This window comes from Callithrix jacchus, chromosome 8, assembly GCF_049354715.1.
Source record: "Callithrix jacchus isolate 240 chromosome 8, calJac240_pri, whole genome shotgun sequence".
NCBI lineage: Eukaryota > Metazoa > Chordata > Mammalia > Primates > Cebidae > Callithrix > Callithrix jacchus.
In genome coordinates this window covers 100,653,479-100,672,233 of record NC_133509.1, presented here as the reverse complement: position 1 = coordinate 100,672,233, position 18,755 = coordinate 100,653,479, and the positions used below count along the sequence as shown (strand labels likewise).

General features: G+C 38.6%; 1 protein-coding gene across 50 annotated transcripts in view; it reads right to left on the bottom strand.

Moving 5' to 3' along the window:
* Nucleotides 1-6,115: 6,115 nt before the first annotated feature.
* FUT8 (fucosyltransferase 8) overlaps nucleotides 6,116-18,755 on the bottom strand; it is a 351,449-nt gene continuing 338,809 nt past the window's right edge. For all 50 annotated transcript variants that reach the window (XM_078335143.1, XM_078335144.1, XM_078335148.1 and 47 more), the window contains one exon: nucleotides 6,116-7,157. In XM_078335143.1, the coding sequence (XP_078191269.1) occupies nucleotides 6,840-7,157 (318 nt within the window). In that variant the 3' untranslated portion in view covers nucleotides 6,116-6,839. The remainder of the gene's footprint in view (nucleotides 7,158-18,755) is intronic.

The window sequence follows — 18,755 nt, the reverse complement described above, 5'->3', positions numbered from 1 at the left end:
GTTGTAACTTTCTAGTGCAGATCATATGGGCACAACTTTCTAGTTACACTGTAAGCTCCTTAGACTGATTTCATTCTCTTCAAGACCAATTATAGTCCTGGAACTATAGAAATTGTCCAAAACATGATTGCTTTTGCAGAGCTGATAGCCTTTACAAAGCAATTTTATGTCTGTTTTATCTCAAAACAACTAGAAGTTACCTCCATTTTAAAGGTAAGAAAAACTGAGGCCTAGGCACATTATATAGTTTGCCTAAGATAACAACAGGTCAGTTTCAGAGCTGGAAGCAGAATTTAAGTCTAAAGAAGTGCAGTATTCTTTTTTTACCAGATCACACTACAGTAGTGAAACTCCTGCATGTGGTTATACAGGGAAGTGCAATTCATATTGTAGATATTGATGATTTACATATTTATTGAGCAATTTTCTGGTGGATGGCAGTAAGAGTTTTACTGATTTTGTTAAAAATTAATAGATTACAATAACTTAAGAGCATCTTTATCCAATTTTCACAAAGGCACCATACAGATTAGCAAGGGCCCTAACACACTACCACCACTATCAAATTTTTCTGTGATGACTGTCAGTGTTTTGTGATGTTAAACCCTTTTGGATTATCAATTTGAATCCTTATACCAGGGGTCAGCAAACATCTTTTGTAAAAGGACAGATAGTAAATATTTTAGGCTTTGCCTCCAAAGTAGCCACAGTCAATAAGTAAGTGAATGGGTACAGTTATATTTCAATAAAACTTTACTTAAAAAACAAGCAAGTGGGCACAGCTTGCCAATGACTGACTTACAGAATTCTGGTTATTGGAATTATCAACAGGAATTTCTTGAAAGAGCATAACTTGTTGGAACCTGTTGATGCTCAAAAGGTGTGAAGCCAAACTTGAAGTTAGAGCTGATTTCAAACTCCTTGTTCTTTAAACGTAACACATGTAAGATATTCCCATTCTTGGTGGTATGATTGCCACTGTGTGGCAATCAGTGGTGCAGTATGTTTGCAAACAATTTCCAGTGTTTTTGAATATCACTTAAAAAACAATGAAATAGACCAGATGGGACTCATCATGGTGAGTACTCATTCACACTTGTTTTGATTTCCTGAATGGTATGGGAAAATCCAGTCTGGCCCAGAGGGGGATATCGTCTCCACTCTTGGCCCCCAAGAAGATAACGACACCTCAGTTCTCTTAGCTTTTGTGCTCACAAATCCCTCTTCTCTTAGTTGAAACAAAGCTGTGATTCTACTAATGAAACTTTACCAGGAAACAAAGGTGGGAAAGAAAACAAACAACAAAACTAGTTTCTAAATATAAACAGATGAGTTTAAACAGCCTGTTAATTAGGTAAGGAATTAAGTTACTCTTATTGTAACTGAGGTCTAGAAAAAGACCTAGTCAGCTGCTCTAACAAAAATAGGCCCTTGTTCCTCTTGCAACCAGATCCAGCCACCCAGGTTCCTAATCCAGGCAGCTGCACACTGGCACCACATATGACCTTGTTACAGTCTCAGCTCTACCCTGACCTTAGAGGGGCTGGAAGAGAACTTAGAAGTTACCTAACCCTTGTTACACACTAGAGGTCCTTAAGGCCAAATCTGAGTGGAGTGTAGCCTATGAGCTTCATAACATACTGTTACTATTTTTTTGGCATATTATTACTTCAGAGCCCAGGATGACAGCCAGCTAAGCAGGCATTTCTAAGGAATTGGGACATGTGCAGCAACTGAATTTGAAAGCATTATGCAGTTGTTACCCATCTTACCAATCCTTTCCAGAGACAAAATCTTAATTTTTATTTTAAAAAAATTTTAATGGGTCATTTATATAATGTTATTTAACCCAATGTACCAAAAATACATTTTACATTCTTTATGCTAATTTCTATATTAACCAATCTGATGAATAATTTATATTTACAGTACATATCAATTTGCTTTGCATTTTTATCTCAATAGCTTTTAGGGTACAGTGGTTTACTGTTACATGGATGAATTATATAGTGGTGAACTCTGAGATTTTAGTGGACTTGTCACCCAGGTAGTGTACATTGTACCTAACATGCAGTTTTTTTATCCCTAGCCCCCTCCCACCCTCTTCTTTCTGGGTCTCTAAAGTCCATTATATCACTCTATATGCCTTTCTGTACTAATCGACAACTTGAAGAATCAGGAGATGAAAGCTATTTCTTCTTCCAATGTAAGGGAATAATTTAGCTCTCACTTTTAAGTAAGAACATATCATTTTTGGTTTTCCATTCCTATGTTTCTTCACTTAGAATAATGCAAAAGACATTATTTTGTTCCTTTTAATGGCTAACTGGTATTCCATGGTATATATATATGCCACAATTTTTTTATCCACTCATTAGTTGATGGGCACTTAGGTTGGTTCCGCATTCAGAATTGGGAACTGCTATAAACATACATGTGCAAGTGTGTTTATGTATTTTAAAATTAGTTGCTGACACTTCAAAATCTGAAGATTTTGCACAGAAAGATCCACCAGATTTTGCTTATCTGGAAAAACAGAAATATCTGTCCATATTATGTCCTTAGAACAACAATCAGCTGAGGCTGAGTAGAAGCTACCCCCTTGAGACATGTGAAACTGAACCAGTAAACCAAATTTGCAAAAGCTGAATAAATCCAACCAATTCCTTTCACTTATGAAGAAAAGGAAGTTCTGAGAAAACTGTTTGGCCTGTCCCCATTTAATGGCAATATCAAAATCAGAAGCCAGACAGTCTAAATTTCAGTCAGTGATCTTCAATGAGAACTGTTGCTTTTTCCCTGAAGAACCTGAAATACAGGGATATTACCTGCTTATAGGCACTATGATGAGGAAAAACAAAACAGAACACTGGGCCTTCTGCCTCTGCACTCATTATGTTCCATTTCTTTACTTGGCCGGAAATTCTTAAGGGCTGCAAATCAATAGGGAGGTAAGACAAGCCAGGAACTCAAAGTGCAAACTTTCTGAGGCCTGTGATGCTGGAACAGCTCTTCCAGGTGTCCATGAGAGAGACTGGTGCTAGGAACCAGTAAGTTTATACAAAAATTCTTTGTGCTCCTATCTGACCAGTGCACTTTAAAAATTCCATGCAGTCTATCTGACATAAATTAGGGTATTATAGCCAAGTTCCCAGTTTCACCAATCCTCAAGCCACATGTCCATGATGTACAGGTATATGGAACCTACTGCAGTTGCCTGGGAGTACAAATGAAGTATCTTTTTCCCTTGAGAGATGTGCTCTCAATGAGGCAGAAGAGACTCTTCTACATGCACCATTTAGACCCCAACACTTTTTCCTGCTCACTGAATGTACAGTGACTGTCTTCTCTCAGAACTAAATAATGATGACAATAATCACTGTATGAGGTCGCTTTTTAAATGTGTTTTCTCTTTTAACCCTCAACTCCCTCAGGAGCTGGGGCTGTTCATCTTCACAACTTATTAAGAGGCAATCCAGTAAACAGGATTGGCTCTATATAACAACAACAAAACTAAAGCTGGGACAGAAAAGCAACTAGTCTCTTTTTAGGTACAATGAAACCCTGGATTAGGGCTTTCCCAACAGGCATGAATTCGTTAAGTGCCCAGCTGAGCACTAAATCAGACTTGAGTGGAAGAACTAGGAAAGCCTTGGTAAGATCTTTCGTAATTGCTTTGTCATTAATAAGCAGATTCTGTTACCCACATTCAATAAGCCCATGCTAATAATTTGATTCCAGGCAAGTCTCCCAGAAATAGGTCTTTCAACAAGGAAAAGACCCAAATCCTAATCTAGCAGTGGCCACTCAATTCAAAATCATGCAGGAGAGTTTTTAAGTACCCGGGTCTTAGAATAGGGAAATCACAATAGTGGTAAGAAAAATGTCAGCCTTCTCAAAATGGCAACATGTATAGAACGAATCACCATCATGTACATGATGATTTACGAAAAAAGTGGCTCTGAAAGGCTATTCAGAAAGATGTGGTCAACAGTATTCATTAGCCCTTCACAAGTGCAGGTTTAACAGTTTGCTTATTTCTTCATCTTCCTGCTTGGTGCTTCCGCTACTGGCTACTTAGCTACTGAGGTCAGAGTCTACACAGGGCCTTCACAAGACTAAGCTTCTCTCCCCTGCTGTTTTTTCCTCTTAAGTTAATGGAAGAGTAAACACCCACTGAACCAATATTCCAACAGATAACAACTATAAACTTTCCACAACATACAAAAAAATACAAGACGTTAGGAGACTGAATAATAACAGAGGCAAATTCTGAAAAGAGGTTGAAATTTTAAAGAAGGGAATGGCACAAGGTTAGTTTCCTGTTGTATAGCTTTTGGGCTGAAAGAAAACTGCAGTCTTTCTGGTCTAAGAACCAGAGCAAACACAGTTGCTGGAAAGTGAGGTGGGGGAATCTCAGAAGAAAGGGAGCCAAAGAAAAAGCACCACGAATTTTGCACATAAATTCTATCCATCTCTCTGGCTGAGCCCCGAACTATGTGCAGCATAGACTCCAGCTAAAGACAAAAGAACTGAATTGAGATTTTCAGTTGCTGACCAAGTCACAGTTTACAATTTGGGTCCAAGAAAGTTAAATGCCTGCTAACACAGTTATATATATATACATACGTATCTCATAGCACTTTTGAGAGCAATATAACAGAATCCACACATAAACATTTACAATGTTCAGACACAATCTCAATCATTCAATATATGAGGGACCTCCCCCCAAAATCTGACCATTCTGTGAAGATAAACAATGGAGACCAATTATAAGATTATCCAGATGTCAAATTTACCAGAAAAGAATTTTAAAGCAGTTATAACTATGTTCAATGAAAACATGCTTGTGGTGAATAAGTAACCTTAGTAGAAATATATAGAATTAAGAAGAAATTCTAGAACTGAAAGATAAATTTCAAATTTAAGTCTTCAACTCCCTTTGGGAAATGCTCATTTCTTTCATATTTGTTCTTTGGTCCTTTCACGCCTAGAACTAGGTCAACTTAGAATGCAGAGACTAAATTTACCTTTGGATCTTCTATAAGGACACAATCAGATCCACAGTTACTGATGTTCCAATGACATATAAGATGCAAGTTGCAAAATAACTTATATTCAAAATTACCTCTGCTCAGTTGGAGACTGTTTCAGATGACTTCTACTTGTAACCAAAACTAAATGGGAGATTGCTTGCTGACACTGTAGGCTGTTAATTTCTTTTTTCTTTGGGAGGCTTGAGTTGAGAAAAGGAATTCAGTTAAGTTTGGTGGTGAGATTTTATATACAGTATTTTCATTTGGTGAAGGCCAGGAATAACAGCTTTTCTGCCTAGGATCCCTGATACTTAACACCAGGCCTGATACTCGTTCTACATAGATCAAATTTTTCTTTTAGAATGTAGTAACTCCCGCCAGGCATCTGTAGGAAGCAGGCTACATAAAATAAGGGAGTGTTTTTATGAGGAGAAAAGTGATGTTCAGAGACAAACCATCAAAGTCTTATTTTCTGAAGTGAATCTAACATGGAAGTATTTGGAAGAGATAATCCCAAGATTCAATCCATTGGGAGTCTCCCACTGGTCCCTCTTCTCCCTTGGTCACCAAGTTCTACATACTATGAGACATATACTTCAGAAACAGCCAGCTTCCCAATCCCAAAGATTCCTGGTACTCTCAAAAGCAGGACATGATAGGCTAGGGCAGAAACTGGTTCCTGGATAAAACAAGACCCTACACACAAAAAGCGATAATAAATACAGTAAGAAAGATGACCAAACAAACCTGAAATAGTTTTAGAAATGGAGCTTCTCTGGGAGCAAGGAGTATGATTATTTCACTCAATTAAAACAGTGTACAAAATAAGAAAATGAAAGCTCCCAAAGAGTGTTCTTAGCAATTTTGTAAGGTGTACCACTGAAAATTGGTTTTCAGTATTAAAATGGACTAATGTCTCTGAGTTAAGAATTAGTTACTACACCAGAAACAGGAAAAAAAAAAAACAAAGTAAAAAAGCTGAAAAACTAAAAAGTTCCGTTTTTTATCATAGTTCTTCTACTATAAAGCTATCACCATATCATTGAATGATACAAAATTCTAGAAACTTTACAAAATTTCTTTTTTAAATTTATTTTTTGTTATCAAAGAGAATGTCCAGAAACATTGAGTACTAAAGAATTTGTTCATGGCATTGTTTTACAAAATTTTCTAGTGGAGAGTGAATACTTTATTTTCTGATGTATTCTTCACTTATTAATGATGAGGTCAATGAACTGATGCAATTATTAAAAAAAAAAAAAAAACCCAAAAACAAAACCAGACAACCTTATAAAGGAAAAACAAAAACAAAAACAAACGTCCATTCTCATTCTGAATCTGTTGACTGGAGTGAATTCAGTGGTCACAATACCACCACCAACTAAGAATCAACTTCCTCAGAGTAGGGAGCTGTTCAGGTCTTCTTAATAGGTCACATAGGTCTCTCAGATATAGGCACCATGTTTTAAGTCTCACACAAAATGTCTGTGTCACTTAAATACACAATATGGCAGTGTTTGTCTTATGGGGACGTATTGAAAGAAAGGGACAAAGTAGAAAACAACCTGTTTGCATGTTATATGTGAGTACATTATTGTACTGTGCATGGGTTTGAGGGCATTACAGCCCTTGTTAAAGAGGAATTCCACCAACTGAAGCCTCTGTCACTTCCCAGCTGCTCTTCGTGCTGAGGATATCTACTCATTTAACCTTATTCCGTTAGATCAGAGCCCTCTTCATCTACAGTTTGGCTCAAATGGTTTCAACTGAATTTGGTTGTCTATCTCTTCCATCTGAGCTTTATTTCTCAGCCTCAGGATATGTGGGGTACTTGACCGTTTCTATCTTCTCTCGAACTTTGTAGGAGGGATATAGGCCCGTCCTTCCCAGTTTTCTATTGACACCTTTAGAATAGCCATCCCAATGATTTCCAGCCACACCAATGATATCACCAGGTTCCATGGGAATTTCATCTGCAGTTCGAGGTTGGTGAGCATAAATGGCAATTTGGTTGTGGGCATTCTGGCCCCCAAAATAGTAGATGTCATCTAAAGAATGGAAGTTTGCAGAGGCATCAGGATGCAGTGTTTGCATGATTTCATAAGCAACTCGACAGACCTTGGGAAAAAATAAAAAAAAATTGTTAGTATATAAAAGCTCTCCTTCACAGCAATCTAAAAGCCCTTGGCCAACAGGATGGGCTCCAGGAGTAAGAGGTTGAAAAGTAGTGGATTCTAGTCACAAGCTTTCAGTCCATGTGCTCTCAGAATATGGTACAAGTCATTTTTCATCTCTGTATTTGGATTCTTTTTTTTTGAGACGGAGTTTCACTCCTGTTACCCAGGCTGGAGTGTAATGGCGCGATCTCGGTTCACGGCAACCTCCGCCTCCTGGGTTCAGGCAATTCTCCTGCCTCAGCCTCCTCCGTAGCTGGGATTACAGGCACGCGCCACCATGCCCAGCTAATTTTTTGTATCCCTAGTAGAGACGGGGTTTCACCATTTTGACCAGGATGGTCTCGATATCTTGACCTCATGATCCACCTGCCTCGGCCTCCCAAAGTGCTGGGATTACAGGCTTGAGCCACTGTGCCCGGCCTGGATTCTTTTTTTAAATAAAAAAAAACATGAAAGAGTATTATAATTAAAATCTATATATAGTACAAAATAATTTAAGAATATGAATTAGTTAATTTTAATAAACATTTATTAAGTACACACACAGTGGTCCAAGCTAGGTAGCTGTGATACCAAAGTGAGTCCGACATAGTTTGTGACCTTAAAGAATCTGAGGTTTAGGATTAGGATTAAAAAAAACTTAACAAAAATGCTGATGGTCCCTTTCCTTCATACACTGTTAATCACACATTCTTGTCTGCTAATTTATAACTTGGGGTCAGAACTGTTTTCAAGAGAGACTCATGTAATTACTGACAATCAACAAGCACTGGCAAGTGAGCTAAAACACATCTGCCATTTCTGTTCTAAAAAGTTTTAAGTGTGCTCTATAGAGAGTGGCATGCTTGGATGACATAAGCTGGGCTAGCCTTTGAGGAAATGCATCACCCAGATTACTATAGTTTTAAGGCTACTTAAAAGATCCTGATGTCCAAAGAATACCTTCTCTGCCCACTGAATAGCGGGTGAAATTCCACACTCTGAGCTTCAATGCTTGAGGTTAATGCTTAGAAATATAGTTAAACTAAACTATCACCATAAAGGGATAAAATTTAAGCAATTTATACATTGTGAATAGAGAACTCAACTTAGATGAAATTTTCCCAAATCTCCAGTTGTGGTCATCTTGTTTAATAACATTTTATTGTCATTACACCAATACTTTTGCATTTGTTTAAAATGATGCTATTCATAGTAATTGTTAATCTGCTCAGTGGAGCAATTTAGGATTACCCAGCAGTCTTTTAAAATCTTGGCATTTATGAAGATTAAAAACTTGAATGGTGACACGCTTTGGATCTGTGTAACCCGCCTGAATCTCATGTTGAATTGTAATTTTTATGTTGGAGATGTGGTCTGGTGGGAGATGACTGGATCATGGGGACAGTTTCTCATGGTTTAAAACCATCATCCCTTGATGCTGTGGTCACAATAGTGAGTTCTTATGAGATCCAGTTGTTTAAAAGTATGTGGCAACTCCCTGGTCTCTTCCTCCTGCTCCAGCCATGTGAAGTGCTGGCTCCCTGTTTGGCCACCATGACTGTAAGTTGCCTGAGACCTCCCCAGCATCACGCTTCCTGTATAGCCTGCAGAACCATGAGCCAGTTAAACCAGTTAAAACACTTTTCTTTATAAATTGCCCAGTCTCAGGTACTTCTTAGCAATGCAGGAACAGACTAATACAAATGGAGATGCCTATTCTTAACTCTTTATCAAATGAAATCTGATTAGGTTAATCATCTTCTCAACTTAGAGAATCTGAATTTCAGAAACTTGAGGGGCAATTCTCAAGTGCTATAATTTGCAAATGAAACTACATTTAGACAGTATTTTTAATTTTGCAGTTAGGCAACTACAACACAAGGCAATTAAGTGATTTGCACAAATTTTAGTGATAGAATTTCAACTAGACATAGAACTAAAATAATTAAAACTTTGCTTTCAAATTTATTAATTCACCAACAAAGGTTATAGTGGCAATGTCATTTTACAATTCAGATCATTGGTAGAATACTGAGACTATAATAAAATAGGGATCAAAAAGATCTGGAAGTTTTGAACTTCAAATTCAGCCAAAGGCTCATACAAGGCAAGCAAAATTAAGTGGGACTCAGGAAAATAAGAAATGAAATAATTAAAGCAGCTGCAATAATAGCAAACTACGATAACAGTGATAGGAGCTAATAATATTAACTGGGCTTTTGCTAACTGTCAGACATTGTTTTTAGGTATTATCTAATATAATTAGATTACTTTCAGCATCCCCATGAAATCTATCATTATGTTCATTTTACAGATGTCAAAGGGAAGTTACGGCATTGCTCAAGGTTATACTAATAAGTGGTATATTCAGGTTGGAACCCAGGTAGTCTGCATATGCTTGTAACCACTATACATATTTTCTCTTGTAAATCCTATTTTCCATGTTTATATTGTAACACCAGAAAGATAGAGCATAAAGCCAAAGACAGCCTTGGGTAAACCTGAAAGTCTTGTAGGTGTCTTCACACACTCTTCACTCTTCCCTAGCCAGGAATCCAAGACCTTCTATTACTCAAGCTGACCACGATCTTTACAGTGACAATGAACGCTTATGTGTTTCCTCCTTTTCACACTTAAATGTCTTACTCTTGTAAATACAATATCGCACTTGTCCCACACCCTTAGGGATCTATTTCTTCTGGGGATAATCCTAATAATTAGTGTATATTTTGGTATCAAGAGTTGTTCATGTGTTAGTTAGCCTTGGTGGATAACACAACTGTTTTCTTAAACCGAAGAAATAACTATTATAATAATAGTAGAGATTTCAGACACTGAGATGGGCCAATAGAAAAATGACAAATGTGACTCTAGGCCTCTGTAAGCGTATCAGTGCCACACAGGTGTGGCCCTTTATTTTTCTCATGACTGTTAAGGATACCAACTGAACTTAATGAGCACTGATTATATCCTAGGCACTGTTATAACAGTGTACTCTTCCCTCACCTCATCTAATTTAACTATTAGGACAAATCTGTGAAGTACTATTATTTTTTTACAGATGAAGAAGCTATGCCACAGAAAGAGTAATTAAAAAAATAAATAAATAAGGGGGTTTTCCAAGATGGTGCAGTAGGAACAACTCCGGATTGCAGCTCTCCATGAACGAACGCGCAGAGGGTGAGTCCTAGCCGCATTTCCAGAAGGATCTTTGTTTCCCACAGAATGGGGAAATTACCAGGTGTTGGAGAGACAGGGGAAGCCAGCTCAGCACTCCCGGCAAACGGCCGGCGCCGCAGCGCAGCGGCACCCCGCACAAAACGCACTGATCTGAGTGCCCTGTTAAACTGGCAATCTGACATTTGGGAGGGCAGATTAGCATATCCATCTGATTAAACAGGACTTGGACAGTGAGCCAGACAAGGAGATTCCCGGGAAGCGACATTTGAGCCAGTGCAGTGGGCCGCTGCACGGGAAATCACACAGATCCCGGTGCCTTACCAGCAGGCGACTAAAACCCCTGGGAGAGAGTCAACCGTTCAAATTAAAAAAAAATAAAATAAGAGGGAGAAAGGGCTCTGAGGCAGGGAGCCAAGTGATCAGGCTCGGCAGGTCCCACCCCCACAGGGACAAACAAAACGTCCATGGGAAATGCTTGGGGTTGAGAGTTTCACCGCAGGCACAGCTGAATCTAGGACGGTGCAGCTTTGTGGGAGACGGGCGTCTTCCGCCCCTACTGAGGTACATGCCCATTGCTGATGCAGCCTGCCATTGCCAAGGCAACCTGCTACAATGGAGAGACTCCGCCAACAGGGCAGAGCCCACAACAGCAGGGCAGAGCCCAGGATGGAGGCAACAGGGCGGAGCCCAGGATGGCAGGGCGGAGCCCACAGCAGCAGGGGCTGGAGTTGACCTCAGCAGTCGTACAGCAGAGGGGCTAGACTGTTAGAAAGAAAACTAAGTAACAGAAATACTTCAGCATCAACAATTTGGGCGTACACTCAGAGACCCAATCAAAAAGCCAGCAACTACTCAGACGACAGGTGGATAAATCCACAAAGATGGGAAGAAACCAGCACAAAAAGGAAGAAAACACCCGAAACCAAAACACCTCGCCTCCTTCAAAGGACCAAAACTCCTCACCAGCAAGGGAACAAAGCTGGACAGAGAATGAGTGTGACAAAATGACGGAATTAGACTTCAGAAGGTGGATAATGAGAAACTTCTGTGAGCTAAAAGAACATGTTCTAAATCAATGCAAAGAAACTAAGAACCTCGAAAAGAGATTGGAAAAAATATTCGAGGAAATTATAACAAGAATGGACAACTTAGAGAGGAGTATGAATGAATTGAAGGAGCTGAAAAACACAACATGAGAACTTTGCGAAGCATGCACAAGTTTCAACAGCCAAATTGACCAAGCAGAAGAAAGAACATCAGAAGTCGAAGATCAACTCAATGAAATTAAACGAGAAACCAAGATTAGAGAAAAAAGTGCAAAAAAAAAAAATGAGCAAGGTCTCCAAGAAATGTGGGATTATGTGAAGAGACCTAACCTACGTTTGATAGGTGTACCAGAATGTGACGAAGAGAATGAATCCAAGCTGGAAAATACTCTTCAGGACATTATCCAGGAAAATTTCCCCCACCTAGCAAGACAGGCCAACACTCAACTGCAGAAAATACAGAGAACACCACAAAGATATTCCACAAGAAAAGCAACCCCAAGGCACATAATTGTCAGATTCACAAGGGTTGAAATGAAGGAGAAAATACTAAGGGCAGCCAGAGAGAAATGTTGGGTCACCCACAAAGGGAAGCCCATCAGACTCACAGCAGATCTCTCGGCAGAAACCCTACAAGCCAGAAGAGAGTGGGGGCCAATATTCAACATCCTTAAAGAAAAGAACTTTCAACCCAGAATTTCATATCCAGCCAAAGTGAGCTTCATAAGTGAGGGAAAAATAAAATCCTTTGCAAACAAGCAAGTACTCAGAGATTTTGTAGCCACCAGGCCTGCTTTACAAGAGCTCCTGAAAGAGGCACTACACATAGAAAGGAACACCCAGTAGCAGTCATTCTAAAAACATACCAAATGCTAAAGAGCATCAACAAAAAGAAGAACCTGAATCAACTAATGGGCAAAACAGCCAGCTAGCATCAAAATGGCAGTATCAAATTCACACATAACAATATTAACCCTAAATGTAAATGGGCTAAATGCACCAATCAAAAGACACAGACTGGCAAAATGGATAAAAATCCAAAACCCATTGGTGTGCTGTATCTAGGAAACCCATCTCATATGCAAGGACACACAAAGGCTCAAAATAAAGGGATGGAGGAAGATTTACCAAGCAAATGGAGAGCAAACAAAAGCAGGAGTTGCAATTCTCGTCTCTGATAATATAGATTTTAAAGCAACAAAGATCAAAAGAGACAAAGAAGGCCATTACATAATGGTAAAAGGATCGATACAACAAGAAGAGATAACGATCCTAAATATATATGGACCCAATACAGGAGCACCCAGATATATAAGGCAAGTTCTTAACAACTTACAAAGAGACTTAGACTCCCACACAATAATAGTGGGAGACTTTAACACTCCACTGTCAATATTAGATCAACCAGACAGAAAATTAACAAGGATATCTAGGACTTGAACTCAGACCTGGAACAAGCAAACCTGATAGACATTTACAGAACTCTCTACCCCAAAACCACAGAATAGACAGTCACTAGAGTGAATAGGCAACAAACAGAATGAGAAAAAATTTTTGCAGTTTACCCATCTGACAAAGGGCTGATATCCAGAATTTACAAAGAACTCAAACAGATTTACAAGAAAAAAACAAACAAGCCCATTCAAAAATGGGCAAGGGATATATGAACAGACACTTTACAAAAGAAGATATACATGAGACCAACAGACATATGAAAAAATGCTCATCATTACTGGTCATTAGAGAGATGCAAATCAAAATCACACTGAGATACCATCTCACGCCAGTTAGAATGGCGATCATTAAAAAATCCTGAGACAACAGATGCTGGAGAGGATGTGGAGAAATAGGAACACTTTTACACTGTTGGTGGGAGTGTAAATTAGTTCAACTATAGTGGAAGACAGTGTGGCAATTCCTCAAGGCCTTAGAAATAGAAATTCCATTTGACCCAGCAATCCCATTACTGGGTATATATCCAAAGGACTATAAATCGTTGTACTATAAGGACACATGCACACGAATGTTCATTGCAGCACTGTTTACAATAGCAAAGACCTGGAACCAACCCAGATGCCCATCGATGATAGACTGGACTGGGAAAATGTGGCACATATACACCATGGAATATTATGCAGCAATCAAAAACGATGGGTTCACGTCCTTTGTAGGGACATGGTTGAATCTGGAGAACATCATCCTCAGCAAACTGACACAAGAACAGAAAATGAAATACCACATATTCTCACTCATAGGCGGGTGAGGAAAAATGAGAACACATGGACACAGGGAAGGGAGTACTACACATCGGGGTCTATTGGGGGGAATGGGGAGGGACAGTGGGGGGGCAGAGCTGGGGAGGGATAGCCTGGGGAGAAATGCCAAATGCGGGTGAAGGGCAGGAAGGCAGCAAAACACACTGCCATGTGTGTACCTATGCAACTATTTTGCACATTCTACACATGTACCCCAAAACCTAAAATGCAATAAAAAAAATAAAAAAATAAAAAATTAAAAACAACAAACAAAAAATAATAAATAAATAAATAAAAACCAAAAAGGAACTAGTTAATGGCAGAGCCACAAATAGAACTCGTTCAGACTCTTGAGCATATATTCCCTCAGGATAAACACCTAGAATAGTGCCTGACATATAGCTGGTGCTCAATAAGTATCTGCTGAATGAATATGGCTGGGTGCAGTGGCTCATGCCTGTAATCCCAACACTTTGGGAGGCTGAGGTGGGTGGATCACAAGGTCAGGAGTTTGAAACCAGCCTGACCAACGTGGGGAAACCTCATCTCTACTAAAAATACAAAAATTAGCTGGGCGTGGTGGCACACGCCTGTAATCCAGCTGCTCAGGAGGCTGAGGCAGGAGAATTGCCTGAACCTGGGAGGCGGAGGTTGCAGCGAGCCAAGATCATGCCACTGCACTCCAGCCTAGGCGACAGAGTGAGACTTCATCTCAAAAAAAAAAAAAAAAAAAGAAAGAAAAGAATGAATATTACTCCAACCCAGTAATGGAGATACAAGTCAATGGGTGATATTTAACCCTTAAGATCCATATATAACATTCTAAGGAAGTAATTTAAAAACTGTCTGTATCAACCACGGGGCAATCTGCTGCAAAAGGCTAAAAAGATGTCTATAGTGTAAATATTAATGTTTGCATTTAGTCACTCTATGTTTCTACTCTCCTTTCCTTACCTACCATGTGGTTTACAAGTTCGAATCACATGGCAGGTAAATGAAGTCTGCAGCTGATGTCCATACTCAGGTTTGATGGCTGACAGGTGGCATGACTGAGAGCAGCCCATGGTTTGCAAAGCAGTCGCTGGCTACATGTAGTATGTTTCACTTTATTCTGTATTTACATGGCACTGTATCATTTTTAGTACATCATAAAGTGCACAGTAATGGGTAATAGCAAAAATCCTGCCAAAGGATAAACCAGGTATGACTATATAAAAAAAAATTAAAAAGGGGGAGGCATCCATTGGTCTGAATTTCATCCCTGAGAAGTAGCCTGAGTTTACATAAGCCTCCCACACTTTCTCAAGGCAGATAGGATCTTATATTTGTCAAAATAGATAGAAAGGGCAGGAGGATCAACTAGTGTGAGAAGTTGGAAGTGGTTGAGAGATCTGTGCACTTTCCCTATGAACTGCTTTGTTTTCCTATGCAATAAGGAGAATAAGACCAAGGTCTTTTCTTTGTTGTGAGAAATGCCAGAAGGATTAATGTGATAAACAGCTGCATTGTACAGCACTCAGCATTGTAAGCTAGAGACCCTGTGGATGCAAATACTTTTCTTGTCTTCTGCACTTAAGTAGTCACAGAGTTCACACCTTGGGCTTTCACCCTGTGCTTTCTCCATAGTACCCTCAACAGGTATCCACTGTTGTTTCATGAGCCAAATCTCAATGGAAATTCCTATCCAGAGCCATCTGTCTGGAATAGTTAGCACAGTTTTCGGTTTTGCCCTCTGGGCTTCCAAATTCTGATTCTAAGTGTCATGAGGGCAGCAGAGTTGTGTGCGGATTTGGAATTAGACCACAGAGAGGCTCATGAGAGTATTGTAATAACTGCCATAAAGGGAGGTGCCATAGCGGAAAAAGGTGATTTTGTACTACGGTGACTTTTATAACTCCTTAATCCTCACAAAAACTCTATACTATAGGTACTATTAATTTTTCACATGTAGAAAACATAAACCAGTGGCTGAAACTACTGAGTAACATTGACTGCTCTTTAAACAATGTCTTTAACAATGTTAAAGTCTTTAAAGTGAGCAGCTACAACCATTTTCGTAAGTCAGATTTCAGAAAAATAAAAATTGATCCCAGAACTCGATAAGCAGTATTTTCAGAAAACCTTGCTGATATTGTGCCCATCTACAACTGGGCTGTCAACTGCTGTTGTTCTCCAACTATAAATTCTTTGCTTCAGATTTAAGATTCAAATAAGAAAATAAGTGACAAAGGAGATGCTTTGTGCAAAGGCCATTTCCAGTAACCTAGAAGAGGATTCATGTATTTGGCAGAATGTTTTAGAATGTGATTGCATAGCTTTCAAAATTCACCTGATGCAACTGAAAAAATGCTAATATTGCCTCCAATTTTCATATTAAATCCTAAGGACTGTGCTATTCAATTTATGAGGCTTTTAGGACAAACTTGGCTTTGAGAAACAGATCTGATGAAGGAATTCAGAAAGCTAAGAGCAATAATAGTAATAAAATTAGAGAGTAGAGCCACAGTGTTGGCTTTTAAAAATTTATCTTTTAAGAAGAGAGAATTCCCGGACCTCACTTATGGATATAAAACCAAGAAAGATTAGAAGCCCTGAGACTGAGGAAGATGGGTCTAAAAACTTATGAGAAATTCTGATTAAGGTGCCATGACATTTTTGCCTGCAGTTTTTCAAATGTCCAGCCTTGTATTTATCCTTCTAGCACGGCATTTCACTCCTGCAGTACTGTCTATAATAGATCATGGTCAACAGGTCAACTCTTTTTCACTATTGTTATATGGTATAACATTACTCAAAGGATAGTGTATAGGAGATAGAAAGCTTACATGAGTAAAACTTAAAGACTGTCAAAGAATTCTGAAAGAGATATTAAACTTGTATCACTTCCTAACATCTCTTGGCACATGAGATTATCATCAAAGAAAGTTGAGAGTTGGTTATCCATGTTTTTATTCTGGGCTGAACTTATTCTCAATGTTTATCTTTTGTCACTCTTCTGGATGTATGGCTTTAGTCTTCCTCTGTTTTCTAGAATGCCTATGACATATATAGGAAAGTCTGAAGATTAATTTCCCAAAAGTCAACACACACACATTTACTTGCATTTGCCATAGAAATACTAGGACTTCACTCACCTTTTGCGAATGAAGAACTTTGTTTCTGAAAAATCACATCATATGGCAATATTCTCTTTCAAAAAGCTAAACAAAATGAAGTTGAGGTGGTACACTGGCCCAGAGAAATGTACATGCTGAATGTTAACCGTTCGTTTTACTTATAAACCTAAGCAGAGCTAATGAAGTCCTTGAATAGTTTGTTTCATAAATGTGAGAGCATATAGTCTGAAATGAAGTCATGTGAAAAAGAACTGCAAAATAAATACTACAGAGTCTCTCTAAAAGGCAGAGACATTACTTTACCTATCCATATATATAATAATAGCAGCAAATGTGTTTAATGCTATATTGCTAGGTACTATTCATAGTGCTTTACTTTTTATAACTCCTTAATCCTCATAAAACTCTATAGTATAGGTACTATTATTTTTTCACATGTAGAAAAATAAACCAGTTAAGAGACAGGCTAAGTACTTTTTTCAAGGCCAAACAGCCACTAAATGGTCAAAGCTGGACTCAAATATAGATAGCCTGACTCCACAGCACAGGTTGCCTCATTCTTGTTCTGTGATCCGTGGTCAATGGCTTGGCATTTTATCCCATCAGTGACATTTTCTTATGCTCTATTGGCAATGATGACAACATATTTCTAGGCATTTTTAAACAATTCCAATTCTGGTTTATGGTAAGAGAAGCTATATAATAATCCTGCAATCAATTTCACTCACACTGCAAAAACATTAAACTTTACTAAATACTTCTTTACTAAAACATTTGAAAAAAATACTGAGGTACAAGTAAGCCCAAAGATTTATCACTGAATATGAAATTATTCTACAATTTCAAATGCTACAGCTGTTAGTCATCCAATCAGGTATGCGATAATGAAGGTAATCACATTAGGCAAACTGCTACTCACTATATAAATGTGAGGTATTTTTATCTCCTCCTGGACAGAATTCTACCATCATGAAGTGACAGAGATCCCGATTTCTAGGTCAAAAGAAGTTATGAGGATCCAAAATTCTAAAGTATAACTTCAAAAAGGAAAAAAAAAAGAGTAAAGAAAAAAAAACTTCCTTCTATTCCAGAATAAGCCTATTACTTAGGTGGGCTGAAAGAAGAAAAGCAAAACATGAGTACAATCCTGTAAGTCTCAGTGCCGACCTACATGTGAGGTTGGTCAACATTCAGAGATGTATATATTTATTTAATTTTAGAATCTTATGACTAGAACAGTGGTTTTCATCCAGGGCAGTTTTGCCCCACAGGGGACATCTGGCAATGTCTGAAGACATTTTTGGTTGTCATAACTTGAAGTGAGGGTCTTACCGGCCAGGGATGCTGCTTAAATATCCTATAGTGCACAATACGGCTCCTCACAACAAAGAATTATCTGGCTCAAAATAATGCCTTGTTTGAGAAACCTGGACTAGAGGAGCTGACTTCAGGCAGGCCTAAAATCCAGGCCTACAGAAAAGGTGGCATACTTGGGAAAGTGACTCTTCATTCACTCATTCTAACAATAAGCATCAAGAATATTTGGAGGTTGTTACCAGTTACATATATCTGTTGATCAGGCAGGTACATAGTCAGAATCTCAAAAACAGTTGGAAGGAACCAAGTAGTTATAAACCTTGCTCCTTTCTTCCAATAAGAATGGAAATGAGAGTTTCTTAAAGATAGCATCTGCAATCCAATTAGGGAGAAACATCAATAGTGGATGCCTTCATGGGAACCTGAAGAAATTTTCCCTCCTGATTAAGATTGCTGCTATGTGTTCTGTGCAGCTATCTTTGGGTAGAAAGCTGTATTCTTATTCCATATTGAAGGAATTTGTAACCTTTGCCTGGATAGGTATCTTTCCAAAAATTGTATCATTACAACATATATTGTAATATAATAAAAAAGTATCCATTTCTTTTACTCTCTGAAGTATACTCTCATGAAAATGATGTGG